The sequence below is a fragment of the Rhinolophus hipposideros genome (assembly GCF_964194185.1).
Source record: "Rhinolophus hipposideros genome assembly, chromosome: X".
Lineage (NCBI taxonomy): Eukaryota > Metazoa > Chordata > Mammalia > Chiroptera > Rhinolophidae > Rhinolophus > Rhinolophus hipposideros.
The window spans coordinates 79,034,893-79,054,940 of record NC_138046.1 but is presented as its reverse complement, the minus strand read 5'-3'; the positions used below and the strand labels follow the sequence as shown (position 1 = coordinate 79,054,940).

At 35.7% G+C, this 20,048-nt stretch overlaps 1 protein-coding gene across 24 annotated transcripts in view; it reads right to left on the bottom strand.

The window, feature by feature from the left end:
- ATRX (ATRX chromatin remodeler) overlaps positions 1–20,048 on the bottom strand; it is a 255,985-nt gene that overhangs the window by 49,894 nt on the left and 186,043 nt on the right. For all 24 annotated transcript variants that reach the window (XM_081043771.1, XM_081043772.1, XM_081043775.1 and 21 more), the window contains one exon: positions 8,019–8,127. In XM_081043771.1, coding sequence (XP_080899897.1) covers positions 8,019–8,127 — 109 coding nt within the window. The remainder of the gene's footprint in view (positions 1–8,018; positions 8,128–20,048) is intronic.

Genomic DNA, 20,048 nt, shown 5'->3' with positions numbered 1-20,048 from the left:
GTATTACATCATCTATAAATCCCATTGTGTGTTCACCACCCAGAGTCAGTTCTCCTTCCATCACCATATATTTGATCCCCCTTACCCTCATCTCCCTCCACCCACCCCCTTAACATCTGGTAACCACTAAACTATTGTCTGTGTCTATGAGTTCTTGTTTCTCATTTTTGTTTTGTTCTGTTGTTTTTGGTTTACATACCACATATCAGTGAAATCATAGGGTTCTCTGCTTTTTCTTTCTGACTTATTTCGCTTTGCATTATACTCTCAAGATCCATCCATGTTGTCACAAATGTTCCTATATCATCTTTTATTAACGCCAAATAGTATTCCATTGTGTATAAATACCACAACTCCTTTATCCATTCATCCATAGAAGGACATTTTGGTTGTTTCCATGTCTTGGCCACCGTAAACAAAGCTGCGATGAACATTGGAGCACACGTGTCTTTACGTATCAATGATTTCAAATTCTTTGGGTAGATACCCAGGAGAGGGATTGCTGGGTGATATGATAATTCTATTCGTAATTTTTTTTGAGGAACCTCTACACTGCCTTCCAAAAAGTCTACACCGGTCTGCATTTCTACCAACAGTGTATGAGGGTTCCTTTTTCTCCACAGTCTCTCCAACACTTGTTACTATTTGTCTTGTTCACGATAGCCATTCTGAATGGGGTGAGGTAATACCTCATTGTAGGTTTTATTTGCATTTCTCTGATGATTAGTGATATTGAGCATTTTTTCATATGTCTATTTGCATTTCTATGTCCTCTTTGGAGAAATGTCTCTTCAGGTCCTCCGCCCATTTTTCAATTGGGTTGTTTTTTTTTTTTGTACTTGTTGAGTATCATGAGTTCCTTGTATATTTTGGATATTAGCCCCTTATCGGAGGCACTGTTAGCAAAAATCTCCCATTCAGTTGTTTGCCTCTTTATTTTGTCAATGGTTTCTTTTGCTGTGCAGAAACTTTTAAGTTTCATATAGTCCCATTAGTTTATTTTAGCTTTTACTTCCTTTGCCTTTGGAGTCAAATTCATAAAATGGTCTTTGAACCCAAGGTCCCTAAGTTTAGTACCTATGTTTTCTTCTATGCAGTTTATTGTGTCAGGTCTCATGCTTAAGTCTTTGATCCATTTTGAATTAATTTTGGTACATGGTGACACATAGCAGTCCAGTTTCACTCTTTTGCATGTGGCTATCCTAGTCTCCCAGCACCATTTAATGAAGAGGCTGTCTTTTCTCCAATGTATGTTTTTGGCTTCTTTGTTGAAAATTATCTGTCCATATTTATGTGGTTTTATTTCTGGGTTCTCAATTCTAATCCATTGGTCTATGTGTCTGTTTATCTGCCAATACCATGCTGTTTTGATTATTGTTGCCCTGTATTACAAGCTAAAGTCAGGGAGTGTGATACCTCCAGTACTGTTCTTTTTTCTTAAGATTGTTTTGGCTATTCGGGTTCTTTTTAGGTTCTAAACAACGCTGATGATTTTGTTTTATTTCTTTAAAAAATGCCATTGGAATTTTGATGGGGATTGCATTAAATCTATATATTGCTTTGGGTAATATGGCCATCTTAACTATGTTGATTCTTACAATCCAAGAGCCTGGAATGTCTTTCCATATCTTTGTGTCTTCTTCAATTTCTTTTAAAAATGTCTTATAACTTTCAGTATGTAGGTCTTTCACATCATTGGTTAAGTTTATTCCTAGGTATTTTATTCTTTTTGCTGCAATTGCAAAAGGAATTGTTTTCTGTATTTGTTTTTCTGAGATTTCATTGTTAGTATATAGGAATGCAATGGACTTTTCTACGTTGATTTTGTAACCAGAAACTTGACTGTATTCGTTGATTGTTCCTAACAGTTTTTTGGTAGAGTCTTTAGGGTTTTCTATATATAGAATCACGTCATCGGCAAAGAGTGACAATTTCACTTCTTCATTCCCAATTTGGATGCCTTTTATTTCTTTCTCTTGCCTGATTGCTCTGGCAAGGACTTCCCACACTATGTTGAAAAGCGGAGGTGATAGGGGACAGCTCTATCGTGTTCCTGAACGTACAGCAAAGGGCTTCAGTTTTTCACCATTAATTATGAGGTTAGCTGAGGGTTTGTCATATATGGCCTTTATTGTGTTACGATATTTTCCTTCCATACCTATTTTATTAAGTGTTTAATCATAAATCGATGTTGTATCTTGTCAAATGCTTTTCCTGCATCAATTGATATAATCATATGATTTTGTCTTTGATGTTATGCATCACGTTGATGGATTTGTAGATGTTGAACCATCCTTGTGCCCCGGGGATGAATCCCACTTGGTCGTGATGAATAATCTTTTTAATGCATTGTTGTATTCAATTTGCTAGAATTTTGTTTAGGATTTTTGCATCTGTATTCATCAGAGATATTGGTCTGTAGTTTTCTTTTTTTGTGTTGTCCTTACGAGGTTTTGGTATCAAGGTAATGTTGGCCTCATAAAATGAGTTAGGGAGTACTGTCTCTTCTTCAATTTTTTGGAAGAGTTTGTGTAGGATTGGTGTTAGATCCTCTTTGAAGCTTTTTGGTAGAATTCACTAGTGAAGCCATTTGGTCCAGGACTTTTGCTTTAAGGTTTTGGAGGACTGATTCAATTTCTTTACTGGTAATCAGTCTGTTTAGATTTTCCAGTTCTTCATGGTTCAGCCTAGGAAGGCTATATGTTTCTAAGAACTTGTCCATTTCTTCTAGGTTATTGAATTTGGTGGCACATAGTCCTTCATAGTATTCTTGGAGATCCTTTGTATTTCTCTGGTGTCTGTGATAACTTCCCCTTTTACATTTCTGATTTTGTTAATTAGTGTCTTCTCTCTTTTTATCTTAGTGAGTCTAGCCAAGGGTTGGTCAATTTTGTTAATCTTTTCAAAGAACCAGCTCTTTGTCACATTAATTTTTTCTATTGTCTTTTTGTTCTCTATTTCATTTAGTTCTGCTCTGATTTTTGTTATTTCCTTTTCTGCTGACATTGGGTCTCACGTGTTCTTTTTCTAGTTCTTTAAGGAGTAACATGAGGTTATTTGTTTGGGATTTTTCTTGTTTCTTGAGATAGGCCTGTAATGATATAAATTTCCCTCTTAAAACTGCTTTCGCTGCATCCCCAAAATCTTGGTAGGATGTATTATCATTGTCATTTGTTTCTACGTATCTTTTGATCTCTCCTCTAATTTCTTCTTTGACCCGGTCATTCTTTAAAAGTATGTTGTTTAATCTCTATGTATTTGAGGTTTGCCTGCTTTCTTTTTGCAGTTGATATCGAATTTCAAAGCTTTGTGATCAGAGAATGTGCTTGGTATGATTTCAATCTTCTTAAATTTCCTGAGGCTGATTTTGTGTCCCAATGTATGGTCTATCCTTGAGAATGTTCCATGTACACTAGAAGAGAATGTATAGTCTGATGTTTTAGGATGAAGTGCTCTATATATGTCAATTATGTCCATTTCATCTAATGTGTCATTTAGGGCTGCTATTTTGTTACTTATTTTCTGTTTGGATGATCTATCCATAGCTGTCAATGATTTATTTAAGTCCCCTAGAATAATTGTGTTTTGGTCAATTTCTCCCTTTAGTTCTGTTAGTAGTTGCTTGCTTTATTTTGGTGTTGCCTGACTGAGGTCATAAATATTGATGACTGTTGTGTCTTCTTGTTGTATAGTCCCCTTTTCCATTATGAAATGTCCATCTTTGTCTCTTGTTACCTTTTTCACCCTGAAGTCTGTTTCATCTTTGGCTACACCTGATTTTCTCTGGATACCATTTGCTTGGAGTGTCAATTTCCACTCTTTCACTTTGAGTCTATGCTTGTCCTTGTAGGTGAGATGTGTCTCTTGGCGACAGCATATGGTTGAGTTTAGTTTTCTGATCCAATCTGCTACTGTGTGCCTTTTTATTGGTGAGTTCAGTCCATTTACATTTAGGGTGATTATTGATATGTGAGGATTTCCTGTCATTCCATCTTTAGTTTTCTGGTAAGGCTGTGTCTCCATTGTTTCTTTACCTTTTTGTTGTTGTCTATTATTTCTGTGTGGTGGTATTTTATGATGTTTCCCTCTGTTTCTTCTTTTATTACAGTATATATTTCAATTCTAGATTTCTTTTAGTGGTTGCCCTGAAGTTTATGTAAAAGAAAGTTTGATATTTAGAGTATTCAAAATGGAATTCCAATAAAAGGTAAAAGTAGCCCGCAGGAAGGGTGGAAAATAAATAAGAAAACAAATTGAACAACAAAAATGTTATCCTGAAGCCCTATATTAAATGTAAATGGTTGTTGCACATGTGAAACTAATATAATGTTACATGTCAATTATACCTCAATAAAAAATGTAAATAGTCTGTACACACCGTTTAAAAGGAAGAGCTCAACAGAGTGGGTAAAAGTAAAACATGACCCAACCATATGTTGTCTACAAGATACTTACTTCAAATATAACAAAATAGGTAGGTTGAAAGTAAAAGGATGAAAAATAGATGTAACATGTAAATGTCAATCAAAATAAAGCATGAGTGGCTATCATAAGTATCAGATAAAATAAGTTTCAGAGCAAAGAAAATTATGAAGGGTAGAGAGGGATATAGCAATCCTAAATGTGTATACACCAGAGGTGACAATATGGGAAGGAAAAACTGAAAGGAGAAACACACAAACAATTATAGTTGGAGGCCTCTACACTCCTCTCTCAATTTGATCAACAACTAGACAGGTAATCAGCAAGGGATAAAGAAGAACATGACTCTATCAAAGAATAGAATCTGATCAATATTTATAGAATACTCCTCCCAATATTAGGAAAATACACATTCATTTCAAGGGCGCCTCTACGATATAGCAAGATATACCATATCTTGAGCCATAAAACAAAAATACAACAATGTCCTGCAATAGATATACAATTTGTACGAGCATTAAACCAACTGGTACATCTCTGCCATGGACAACTACTCTGTAATAAAAAGGAATGAACTATATACATAACAACTTGAATGGAGCTAAGGGGCATTATGCTCAGTGAAAAAGGTGATATATAGAATATCATTTATATAACAGTCACAATATGATGAAATTATAAAGATGGAGAGCAAATTAGTTATTGCCTGTAATTAGAGATAGAGGCAAAGTGGTGGTAAGAGTGGGTGTGACTATAAGAGAATAATAGAGAACAATCTCAGGGGATGGAATATTTCTGTTCCTTGATTGTAGTGGTGGTTATAGGAATTTCTACATACATCCTAACAAGACATAAATATACACATACATTGATATAGTGTCAATTTTTTGGTTTTGCTATTATAGGTAAGATATAACCATTAAGGAAAATTAGGTAAAGGGTTCACAGGACCTTTCCATACTGTCTTTGCAAGTTCCTGTGAATCTATCATTATTTCTAAATAAAAAGTTCAAAAAAGCAGTATCAAGCTAAATAGGAAACCTGACACTGTTGAAAACTACTTCCTGGCCACACAGGACAACATTAAAAGTAGTCATTATCTTAAAGTTTATTTTAACGTCTTTCCAACTGCTTTACCATAAACAAATGTTATATTTATATTTTGTTTTCTGAAAATTACTGAGTCATGAGAAAATAGAATATAGATAGACAGCACACTGACAGAAATAATCTCTAACATTTGCAGATATAATCCAGACAGCTTTATCTACTCAAGGGTAACCCCTCAAAGCTATGATATGTAGGTATATGTATTTGTATGTGTACACGTGTGTTTGTATAACGAATTTGAATCATAGATACTTTTTGGCATATGTTATTTTTTTAGGGGGGATGTTAATTTGCTAGTGAGTAAGCATCCTCATTTCAATGTTGTTCCCTACTGGTCATCAAATATGAAATGTTATGGGGTAATTCATATACTACTGTGATATTTACTAATTTGAGAAACTGAGCAAGTCAAAGATTTAGCTTAAGCTTGACAAATTAGACTAAGGTTACTCAATCAATAAAATTGATTCACACAAATAATAATTTTTAAAAACATGGCAGGGGCGACCGGTTAGCTCAGTTGGTTAGAGTGTGGTGCTCTTAACAACAAGGTTGTCGGTTCGTTCCCCACATGGGCCACTGTGAGCTGCGCCCTTGACAACGAGATTGAAATAACTACTTGACTTGGAGCTGATAGGTCCTGGAAAAACACACTTAAACAAATTTTTTTAAAAATTAAAAAAAAGTCTCACTAGTCATTGGAAATAAAAGACAAATTAAAAAATAACAGACAAGTTAAAAAAACATGGCAGACAGAATATAAAAATGTACTTATTTTTAAAAGTTATTTAAACATATGCTTTTATAACCTTACTGTACTCAAACCAACCCTTTATAAGCTCTCCTAAACTCTACAGATTTAAAACATCTAATAGAGTATACCCTTCCTATGATATAACTGTAATTTGTCCAATATTACCCCCAGGTATAGTTCAGGACTCTTCTAGAATTAAAAAATGTTTAACACACACAGTACAATATCTTTCATACTTTAAGACATTTATTCAGGCATACCTCAGCCACCTAGTCATTAAAATAACTCCATCTCTTCATCTTTTCCTTAAAGGCCATGCTTTCACATATGTGTATGTGTGTGCATATGTTTATATATATGTATATATACACTTTTTTCTCTTCCAAATGAAGTTCAAGTCTGTTAATTGCTAAGAACAATTAAGTTAAAAGCAACACCAATAACAGATAAATAACACATTCTATATGTATAGTGGCTTAAAGTACAGTTGACCATTGAACAACATGGATTTGAACTGCACGGGTCCACTTATATGTGAATTTTTTACATATATTTTCTCTTCTTTCTGATTTTTTAATATTTTCGTTTCTCTAGCTTATTTTATTATAAGTATATAGTATATAATACACATAATATGTAACATATGTGTTAAATGACTATTTAAATTATCAATAAGGCTTCCGGTCAACAGTAGGCTATTAGTTAAGTTTTGGGGGAGTCTAAAGTTACATGTGGAGTTTCAACTTTGGGGGGGTCAGTGCCTCTAACTCCCACATTGTTCAAGGGTCAACTCTATATGATTCAAACTTCAACAACAGATACAGAGATCAGGAATACTAACTTTAAAACCCTGTAACAGATTTTTCACCAAAGAAGATATAAAAATGGCTTAAAAGCACATGAAAAGGTGGTTAACATCAATTATCATTAGGAAAATGCAAATTAAAATCACACGAGATACCATTACATACCTATTAGAATGAGTAAAATAAAATTTTATGTATTTGTTTATTTATTTTAATTAACTGTTTTATTTTATTTGTTTTTTAAGGAGAGCACAGCTCACAGTGGCCCATGCAGGATCAAACCAGCAACCTTGGTGCTATTAGCACCATGCTCTAACCAATAAAATAATATTTTTAAAAACTCTGATAATATAAAGTACTAACAAGGATGCAGAGTAACAAACTCTCATACATTGCTGGTGGGAATAAAAAATTGTATAACCACTTTGATAACTGTTTGGCAGTTTCTTACAAAGCTAAACATAAACTTATCATACAACCCAGGAAATACACGCCTGGACTTTCATTTCACATGGGTAAAATTTAGGTGTCACACAAAAACTTATACATGGATATTTAGAGCAGCTTCAATTTTAATTCCAAAACGTAGAAACAATTTAAATGTGTCTCAAGTGCAAATAAATTGTGATACAACATAGAATGGAATACTACTCAACAACAAAAAGGAACACACTATTGACATACGTAACAACATAGATGAAGCCCAAACGCATTTTGATCTGTGAAAGAAGTGAGACTCAAAGGGTTACAAATTGTATGATTCCATGAGTGAATTTCTTGAAGGGTGACGGAACCATTTTATATCTTGACTATATCTTACATTTTTAAAAAATTGTATAAGTATATACTAAAAAGAGTGAATTTTACCGTATGCAGATTTAAAATGATTTTTTAAAACCTCTACACAAACAGAAAAGTATTCCTACCTCACATTAGTTTCATCATTAAATTCTTCAGCCCATTTTTTCCTTGACTGTGCAGTAGTAGAACCATCTAAACGGTAATAGTCAATGTTTCGGAGCCACTTCCCTTCACCTGAATATTTAACAAGAAGAAAAGAGATTTGACATATATTGTTGTACAAGTAATAACAGATTTTCTTCCTCGCTCACTATTCAAAAGCTGGTTTTATATATTCCATTTGCATAGCAAAACAAAATTTTTAATCAAGGGGCAATTCATTGTATTACATATAAATTCACCACAGATCCAATAGATACTGATTAACAAAAGTACTTATAAAAAGTATTTCATCTGCATGTGAATTTCTTAAGATTTCCTTGATTAGAATACTTTAAAACTGTCAAAAGAATATGATTAAGTTGCACTATGCTTATGAAGTTTGCTTTTAATTAATCTGTAAACATCCACGTTTCTCCCTTCTTACAAACAAATTAATACTGATCAGATAAAAATAGAGACATAATGCATTTATTCATTCATTGAACAAATATTTATTGAATGCCTATTATGTGCCAAAACTACTCTACATACTCTAGCCACAAAAATCAGCATATGTTGCTATTTTATGACAATCGTGTGTATGTGTAAGTAAAGGATTGTAACTTTATAAGTTAAATACAGATCAGATGTGTCGTCTTTTGGACGTGAGGTGAAATTTTACCCAATATTTATATTGATATTAAAACACCAAGGGATTAAATGCTTGTGACATTTTTATCTTTTATTATACATAATTTCCGTATCAATTCTTTAACTACCAACATAATACTACTTCACCTCCAAACAAAATTCATATCACTCCCTAGAGGGTTAACATAAAAACAAGTTGGCAAAACTGATATTTATGTCTCTCAGCTATCTATTTACTTAATACATTAGTTTAATGTATTAGTTTCAAGTACAGTACAGGGCCGGCCCAGTGGCTCAGGCGGTTAGAGCTCCATGCTCCTAACTCCAAAAGCTGCCGGTTTGATTCCCACATGGGCCAGTGGGCTCTCAACCACAAGGCTGCCGGTTCAATTCTTCGACTCCCACAAGGGATGGTGGGCAGCGCCCCCTGCAACTAAGATTGAACACAACACCTTGAGCTGAGCTGCCGCTGAGCTCCTGGATGGCTCAGTTGGTTGGGGCGCATCCTCTCAACCACAAGGTTGCCGGTTTGACTCCCGCAAAGGATAGTGGGCTATTCCCCCTGCAACTAGAAAACGGCAACTGGACCTGGAGCTGAGCTGTGCCCTCCACAACTAAGACTGAAAAAAGACAACTTGAAGTTGAATGGCACACTCCACAACTAAGATTGAAAGGACAACAACTTGACTTGGAAAAAAGGCCTGGAAGTACACACTGTTCCCCAATAAAGTCCTGTTCCCCCTCCCCAATAAAATCTTAAAAAAAAAAACAGTACAGTACATTAGTTTAAAAGATCCTTTTCGACATGTTTATTACTTACCTATAGCTGTACCTACATCGAAATATCAATAATGGCTAAGAAACTCTATTTACCTATGGTTTTTATTTCTTTCAACTGGAAAAAAAGGCATAAACATCTAAGGAAAAAAAAAATTTGAGACAGAAGGTTGGATAAAAAAGTAAGAGACTAGAGACACATTTGCATTAACTTTTCACTTGAACAGGATAATTATTAAAATAAATATGCTAATCATAAATAAACGGAATATATGAATATGTTTTAAAGTATTTTGACACACTCATGTTTCTGTGATAATACAAATGAACAATCTATACCACCACTTCTGTGAATCCAACATGTAAAAAACTGTGATAAAGTCAGTATAGGTTAGTAATCAAAAATGTAAACCTTGGAGTCAAGACTCCTAGAGTTTAATCCCAGTTTCATCATTTACTACCATTTTCACTTAGGGCAAAGTAATTAATTAAACATTTTCCTCAGTGTCTTTATCTTTCAACATGGTGGATAACTAGAGTACTCAATGCATAGGATTGTTGTTTATTAAATAAGTTAATATAAGCAAAAGACCACTTAGAACAGTGCGTATCACACATTAATTAAGATTACTGAGTATTTAATATTATCACCCAAGATTTCACAGCAAATTATATATATATCTCTATTGTGGCACATATGTGTGTTTGATCCCTCTCTATAATGATTTCCTGTAATACTCCTTTAACATAGTTCAGTGCCCAAAACAGAGCAGCAGCAGTAGTAGTAGTGCTACCATGTTTCCCTGAAAATAAGACCTAGCCGGACAGTCAGCTCTAATGCGTCTTTTGGAGCAAAAGTTAATATTAGACCCGGTCTTATATTATATTATGTTAAATTAAATTATATAAGACCGGGTCTTATAATAAAATAAGACCAGGTCTCGTATCAATTTTTGCTCCAAAAGATGCATTAGAGCTGATTGTCCAGCTAGGGCTTATTTTCAGGAAAACATGGTAGTAGTAGTACTCAAAAGATAAGCAGGCACTCAAAAGATAAACCAAACCGATTAATAGTTAAAACAAATATTTGCTGAAGACAATTTATAAAATTGGATATGAACTAGCAAGCATATGGAAAAATATTTAACCTTGACAGTGGTCAGAAAAATATAAATTAAAACAAAGACAATTGTTTTTTACCCATTAAAGATAAAGACGACATAATTATAGTACTATATAGTAACATGGGCACTTTCCATTTCTTTACTGAGTAAACTGATACAACTTTTTGGTAACATAGCCTTTCAGACAATGAAGCACTGCTAGAATATAAAATCTGACTAACAAAAAAAATACATAGTGATGACAAAAAAATACATTTAGAGTTCTGGTCAAGATGGCAGATTAGATAAATGCTGTGCTTGCCTCATCCAATGACCATTTCAAAATTACAACTGAATTACAGAACCACTACCCTTGAAAACCAATCGAAGACTAGCTGAACAGAACTGTACCTAAACATATAAAAGAAGCCACATTAAGATTGGCAGGAGCGGCTGAAACACGAAACGGCCAATCCCACACCCACACAGCTCAAGTTAAGAATAGGGAGGGATATCTCAGCTTAGAGGCTCCCCTGGGTGGGATAAGGTCCCAGCCACACATCGGTCACCCCAGCGCAGAGCACTAGGGCCAGGACAAAGAGTCCTTACAACACCTGGCTATATACATCAGTGCTGATTTTGACTGGGTGAGACAGAGGGATGCTATAGATACAGGCATCTTCTTAAAGGGCCCACACACAGACACACACACAAACACTTGCTCTAAACTTCAGCAAAGTGATAACAGCTCGAAAAGTGCCAGGGACATACAATGAAGAATTAAATAGTCTGGCTTCAGAGAAGTTGCAAGGGCAGCTCTCTCGGGGACAGAACTGCTGGCAGGTGCCACTGTTTCTTTTTTGAGCCCCCCTCTCACACAGCCTGCAGGCACAGATAGGCGCCAAATCTGAGTCTCCATTAACCTGCTAAACACTGCTCGACCCATCCTGAGGATTCCCTGAGACACTACCTCACTGAATTAAACCCTCAAACTGAACATCTTTCGGTGGCTGTTCCACACAGTGGCTGGCCTCCACCTACACTGCATACTTACCTAATATCTCTCAAAGTTCCATAAATTCCAGACAAGTGGTGGACAGTCTCGCATGCCCTGTACCTCTTGCTACAGGGCCCAAGCCTGGCACAGTGGTAGCCGGACTCGGATTACAATATAGACTCTCCCAGGAGGCTCTAAGCACAGCTCAGGCACCTAACAACCACAGTTAAGTTTGTAGATTTTTACCAGGTGGCCCTGTACCAGATATAGGAAGCGGCTGAACTTGACCTGCACCAGAGATGCTTCCAAGAGGCCCCAGAACCAATATAACTGGTGGCTGGCATTAGACCACACCAGAGCACCAACCAAATAGCTCCACAAATTACATACACAAAGGGCAGACAGGGCAAGAACCAGAGCCCCTCTAAAGAAAATGCTGTTCACTGGAATCAATGCTTGCATAATACCTCATCAGCTTTAGTCATGGCCAGTCTTCATAGCCAGTCAGTGTGAGGGTCAATCACACCTACTGACATGCCAACAGCAACCAAGGCTCAATAACAACAGCAGGGCACACACATTATCCACAAAAGGGACAACCCTAGAGCACCCATCTCAGACGACCAGGGAGACAAGACATCTACTACATAAGGACACCAAGACTGGGAGATGAAGCAGATATACCTAATAAAAAGAAACAAACACAAGGAGTCAACCAAATGAGGAGACAAAGGAACATGTCCCAATGAAGCAAAAAGGAAAAAGTGACAAATAAAGAAATAAATGAACAGGAGCCAAGCAATCAACCAGATGAAGAGTTGAAAAGCCTGGTTATAAGTACGCTCACTGAACTTAGGGGAAGAATATAGATTACATCACTGACAAATTACACAGAGAGATAGAAACCATAAAAAAGAACCAATCAGAAATGAAGAATACATTAGATGGAATCAACATCAGATTAGATGAAGCAGAGAAAGGAATGAGTGATTTGGAAACAAGGTAGCAGAAAACACCCAACTGTAAAAAGGGGGGGAAAAGAATTTTAAAAAAAAGAGAATAGTTTAAGGGATTTCTGGGACAACATCAAACAAAGTATTTGGGGCCGACCCGGTGGCTTAAGCGATTGGAGCTCCACGCTCCTAACTCAGAAGGCTGCCAGTTCGATTCCCACATGGGCCAGTGGGCTCTCAACCACAAGGTGGCCGGTTCAACTCCTTGAGTCCCGCAAGTGATGGTGGGCTCCGCCCCCTGCAACTAAGATTGAACACGGCACCTAGAGCTGAGCTGCCACTGAGCTCCCAGATGGCTCAGTTGGTTGGAGCGCATCCTCTCAACCACAAGGTTGCTGGATCGACTCCCACAGAGGATGGTGGGCTGCGCCCCCTGCAACTAACAACGCAACTGGACCTGGAGCTAAGCTGCGCCCTCCACAACTAAGACTGAAAGGACAACAACTTGAAGCTGAACAGCACCCTCCACAACTAAGATCGAAAGGATAACAATCTGAGTTGGAAAAAAAAAAGTCCTGGAAGTACACACTGTTCCCCAATAAAGTCCTCTTCCCCTTCCCCAATAAAATCTTTAAAAACAAAACGAAACAAAATATTTGAATTATAGGAGTACTAGAAGAAGAGAGAGGGCAAAAGATTGAAAACCAATTTGACGGGACAAAAACAGATAAATTCCCTGAGCTAGCAAAGGAAATAGACATATAATCCCAGGTAGCACAGAGAGTCCCAAACAAGATGAACCCAAACAGGCCCACACCAACACACATCATAATGAAAATGTAATGGTTACAGACAAAGCAGGAATCCTAAAAATAGGAAGAGAAAGGCAACTAGTTACTTACAAAGGAGCTCCCATAAGACTACCAGCTGATTTCTCTACAAAAACTTTGCAAGCCAGAAGGGATTTGCAGGAAATATTCAAAGTGATGAAAAGCAATGACCTATAATCAAGACTACTGTATGCAGCAAGGCAATCATTTAAAACTGAAGGACAGATTAACGAGCTTCTCAGACAAGTTAAATGAGTTCATCACCACCTAATCAGTATTACAATAAATGTTAAAGGGACTTCTTTAAGAAATAAAAAAATATATATATGAATACTAAAATGGCACTAACTACATACCTGTAAGTAGTTACTATATATATAAATGGTTTAAATGCTCCAATTAAAACACACAGGGTGCTGGAATGGATAAAAAAAAAAAAAGAACCATACATACGCTACTTAAAAGAGACCCACTTCAGATTGAAAGACATAAAGAGACTGAAAGTAAAAGGATGAAAAAAGGTATCTCATGAAAATGGAAATTTAAAAAAAGCTAGAATAGCAATACTTATGTCAGACAAAACAGACTTTAAAACAAAGGCCATAACAAGAGACAAAGAAGGACATTTCACAATGATAAAGGGATAAATCCAACAAGGGGATATAACCCTTGAAAACATTTATGCACCCAACATATGAACAACTAAATATATAAAGCAAATATTGACAGATACAAAGGGTGCCAAAAAAGGTATACACATTTTAAGAAAGGAAAACTATTAAAATTGTAATACTAAATATATACCAATAACAAAAGATGAATATAAATCACATTTGACTTCTACAATTACAAGAGGTGCTCAAAGTAGTTACCATCAGCGGCCAGACACTTCTGATTATGGCGAACTACTGCTTGAGCAATGTTGACCAAAGTGTCCACTTGTACATTTTTTGACACTCCTAGTATAAAGTTCTCTTTTTAAAGATCGATAGTAACAGTCCTAATTGGTGACTTTAACACCCCATTCATATCAATGGAAAGATCATCCAGACAGTAAATCAACAAGGAAACAGTAGCCTTAAATGACACATTATAGCAGGTGGAATTGATATTTTTAAAGCATTTCAACCCAAAGCAGCAGAATATATATTCTTCTCAAGTGCACGTGGAATATTTTGCAGAACAGACCACATGTCAAGAAACAAAACCAAGCCTCAATAAATTTAAGAAGATTGAAATCATATCAAGCATCATCTCTGACCACAATGGTGTGGAACTAGAAATCAATTACAAGAAAAATGAAAAACACACAAACACATAGAGGCTAAATAAGTAACAAGCTACTAAACAAAGAGGTCAAGGATTAAGTAAACAGATACCATGAAACAAATGAAAATGAAAACACAATGACCAAAAAAATCTGTTTGACATATCCAAAGAAGTTCTAAAACGGAAATTTGTAGCAATACAGGCCTGCCTCAAGAAACAAGAAAAATATCAAACTAACAATCTAACCTCACACCTAAAGAAACAAGACAGGAATAAATACGGCCCAAGTGAGTTTAAGGAAGAAAATAATAAACATCAGGGTGGAAACAGAGTACATATATATTAAAAAAAAAAACATCAATGAAATTAAGACCTGGTTCTTAAAAAGATAAACAAAACTGATAAACCTTTAACCAGACTCATCAAGAAAAAAAGAGAGAATTCAAATAAATAAAATAAAGAACACACAATGGGATTTATAGATGATGTAATACAGAATTGTACACCTGAAATCTATGTAAATTTACTAACAATTGTCACCCCAATAAATTTAATAATAAAAAAAACGAAAGAGAAGTGACAACTGACACCAGAGAAATACTAAAGATTATAAGAAACTACTATGGACAGTTATATGCCAAAAAATGGATAACCTGGAAGAAATGAATAAATTCATAGAAACATATAATCTTACAGGACTCAATCAAGAAGAAACAGAAAATCTGAACAGACCCATAACTACTAATGAAATTGAATCAGTAATCAAAAAACTCCCAACAAACAAAAGTCCTCAACCAGAGTGTTTCACAGGTGAATTTTACCAAACATTCAAAATATTAACCCCCATCCTTCTCAAACTATTCCAAAAAATTCAAGAAGAGGGAAAGCTCCACAGCTCATTTTACAAGGTCAGCATTACCCTGATTCCAAAACCGAAAAAGACATTACAAAAAAGAAAATTATAGGCAAATATCCCTAATGAACATAGATACAAAAATCCTCAACAAGGGTAGCTGGCTAGCTCAAGTGGTCAGAGTGCGGTGCTCTTAACAACAAGGTTGCTGATTTGATCCCTACATGGACCACTGTAGGCTGCACCCTCCACAACTAGATTGAAACAACTACTTGACTTGGAGCTGATGGGTCCTGGAAAAACGCACTTAAAATAAAAAATTTTTAAAAATCCTCAACAACATATTAGCAAACCGAATTCAGCAATGCATTAAAAAGATTATACAACATGATCAAGCAGGATGCACTACTGGAATGCAAGGTTGGTTCAATAACCACAAATCAATTAATGTGATACACTAATGAAGGATAAAAATCACATGATCATATCAATAGATGCAGAAAAATCATTTCACAAACTCCAGCATCATTTTATTATAAAAACTCTCAGCAAAGTGCAGATGGAGAACATACCTCAACATAATAAAGGCCATATATGACAAACACACAAATAACATAGGTGAAAAGCTAAAAGTGCTTTCCTTAAGATTTGGAAAAAGACAAAGATGTCCACTTTTATTCAACACAGTACTGGAAATCCTAGCCATAGCAATCAGACAAGAAAAAGAAATAAAAGGCATCTGAATTGGAAAGGAAGAAGTAAACCCTCTCTATTTGCAGATAACATGACACTATGTATAGAAAACCCTAAAGATTATACCAAAAAACTACTAAAACTGATAAATTAATGCTGTAAAGTAGCAGATACAAAATTAATATCCAAAATCAGTGGTATTTTTATATGCCAATAAGAAAGTATCAGAAAGAGAAATTTAAAAATCTCATTCACAAATGTATCAAAAAATAAAATGCCTAGAAATATATTTAACCAAGGTGGTAAAAGATCTGTACTCAGAAAATTACAAGACACTGAAGACACAAGTAAATGAAGGCTTACACCGTGCTCATGGGTAGGAAGAATTAACATTGTTAAAATATCCATGTTACCCAAGCAATCTATACATTCGATGCAATCCCTGTCAAAATACCAATGGTATTTTTCACAGAACTAGAACAAATCATCCTAAAATTTATATGGAACCACATAAGACCCTGAACAACCACAGCAATCTTGAGAAAAAAGAACAAAGTTAGAGGTATCCTGATATCAAACTATACCACAGGGCTCTAGCAATAAAATTGAAACGGTACTCGCATAAAAACACATAGATCAATGGAAGTGAATAGGGAGCCCAGAAATAAATTCACACCCATATGGTCAATTAATCTATGACAAAGGAGGCAAGAATATACAATGGGGTAAAGAATGTCTCTTCAATAAATGGTGTTGGGAAAACTGGACATATACATGAAAGGAAATGAAACTGGACCACCTCCTTATACCATGCATAAGGATAAACGCGCACTAGATTAAAGGTTTAAATGTAATACGCAAAACCATAAAACTCATAGAAGAAAAGATAGACATTGAACTCTTTGACATGTTACACATAGCAATTTTTTTTTTGGACACATCTCCTCAGGAAAGGGAAACAAAAGAAAAATAAACAAATGGGACTGCATCAAACTAAAAAGTTTCTGCACAAAAAAGGAAACTGTCAACAAAGCAAAAGACAATCTACTGAATGGGAGAAGATATTTGTCAAGAGTACATCCAATAAGGGGTTAATATCCAAAATATCAGGAACTTAAAACCAAAAAAGCAAACAATCCAATTAAAAATGGGCAGAGGACCTGAATAGACATTTCTCCAAAGATGACATACACATTGGCCATAGACATATGAAAAGATGCTCAATGTCACTAACCACCAAAGAAACCCAAATAAAACCACAAGGAGATATCATCACACACCTGTCAGAATAGCCACCATCAATAAATCAGCAGAAAACAAGCTAGAAGGGAGGGGGTTAAGGGCTGGGTGAGAAAGGTGAAGGAATTAAGAAGTACAAATTGGTAGCTACAAAATAGTCATGTGGATGTGGAACACAGTATGGGAAATATAGTCAGTAATATTGTAAAAACTATGTACAGGTCAGAGGTGTACTAGACTTATTGGGGGGAATCATTTCATAAATTATGTAAATGCCTAACCACTACACTGTACACCTGCAACTAATATAATATCGAATTTACACACACACACACACACACACACACACACACACGGGATATAAAATACAGTTAGGGAATATAGTCAAGGGTATTGTAATAGCTACATGCGGGGTCAGATAGGTAGTAGACTTGTTGGGGTTATCTCTTTGTGAGGTGTGTAAATGTCTAATAACTATGTTGTTTTGTATACCTGAAACTAATAAAACAAACAAACAAACAAACAAACAAGTGTTGGCGAGGATGTGCAGAGAAGGGAACCCTCATGCATTGCTGGTGGGTTGCAAATTGGTGCATCCACTATGGAAAACAATATGGAGGTTCCTCAAAAAATTAAAAACAGAACTACTTTGTGACCTAACAATTCCACTTCTGGGTATTTATCCAAAGAAATCCAGAACACTAATTTGAAAAGATACATGTACTCCCCATGTTCATTTCAGCATTATTAACAATAGCCAAGATATAGAACAACCTAAGTGCCCACTGATAGATGACTGGATAAAGAAGTGGTACATATATACAATGGAATAATACTTGGCCATAAAAAACAATGAACTATTGCCATTTCTGACAACGTGAATGGACCTAGTGGGAATTATGCTGAGTTAAGTAAGTCAGATAGAGAAAGACAAATACTATATGATTTCATTTATATGTGGAATCTAAAAACAAAATAAACGAACAAATAAAACAGAAACAGCTTCATAGATACAGAGAACAAACTGATGGTTAACACATGGGGACAGGGGGTTGGGGAGTCTGGGTGAAAAAGGTGAAGGTATTAAGTACCAATTGGTAGTTACAAAACAGTCATAAGGATGCCAAGTACAGCATAAGGAATATGGTCAATAATATTGTAATAACTATGTATGGCGCCAGATAGGTACTGTCAGAAATATCACTTCATAAGTTATATGAATGTCTAACCACTATGCTGTACACCTGAAACTAATATTGAAAATCAACTATAATCAAAAAACAATTTTTAAAAAATTTCCTAAAATGATGATAACTGCAAGGAACAAAATTTAATCCATGGGGAGAGGGATTTCTGGCTTGACAGTGTAAAAAGCTCCATGGACTTGCTCTCCAGGAAAACTGGCAAAATTTATTTTAAACATGGTGGTGATGGTTGCATTGGCAACATAAATAATGCCACAGAACTGCACACTTAAAAATGGTCAAAATAGTAGAAACTTTTTCCCTCTCTATCTATCCCCTCCCAATTTGGGTTCCTTTTTTTCTACAAATTGACTGATAAGGGTAAATAAATTTAAGACATACTAAGGAGGTGCCCAAGATATCTTGAGGTAGCACAATTACACCAACTATTTCCTAAATTATAGAAATATTCTCCTCTCAATTTCCTGGGCATTTAATGTTCTGTATTTATTTGTTAAATATTCATATTACCCATTAGATTACTCCTAAGAGAGGCACTACAACTGTAAACTCTTAGACATTGCTAGTAGAAATATTTGTTCTTTGGCTATGTCCTAATCCTTGGCAGAGTACCTGGTAGGTACTCATCACATATCTTTTCTTTTTAATTTAGTCTCTATTTAATTTTCGATAAAAATCTACTTTGCCTTACAGACTAAACAAATGTGGAGTTCTGTTTCCTACCCCACGTCTTACCAGTTTTTCAAAATTTGTATTTTTAATGAAAGACAAATACAGATAAACTGAAAGGATTTTGTGCAAAACAAAACAAACAAAAACCCTGTTTTACCCAACCTCCACTAACAGCTGGTAGTGTATTTTTCAAAATTGTAGTAAAAGACACATACCATAAAATTCATCATCTAAACCAGTAGTGTTAACAGGTCCCCAGAACTTTTTTATCTTGCAAAACTAAAACTCTATACCCATTAAACAACTATCCACCTTCCCCTTCCCCACTATTCTACTTTCTTTCTGTCTCTGTGAATTCAAAGATCTTCAGATAGCTCATACAAATGGAATTGTACAGCCATTTGTTGTTTTTGTGCTGGCTTATTTCATTTAGCATAACGTCCTCAATGTCTACCCATGTTGTAGCATGTGACAAGATTTCTTTACTTTTAAAAGCTGAGTAATGGGCTGGCCCGGTGGCTCAGGCAGTTAGAGCTCCATGCTCCTAACTCCGAAAGCTGCCGGTTCGATTCCCACATGGGCCAGCGGGCTCTCAACCACAAGGTTGCCGGTTCATGTCCCGCAAGGGCGGCAACTGGACATGGAGCTGAGCTGCGCCCTCCACAACTAAGACTGAAAGGACAACAACTTGACTAGGAAAAAAGTCCTGGAAGTACACACTGCTCCCCAATAAAGTCCTGTTTCCCTTCCCCAATAAAATCTTTAAAAAAAA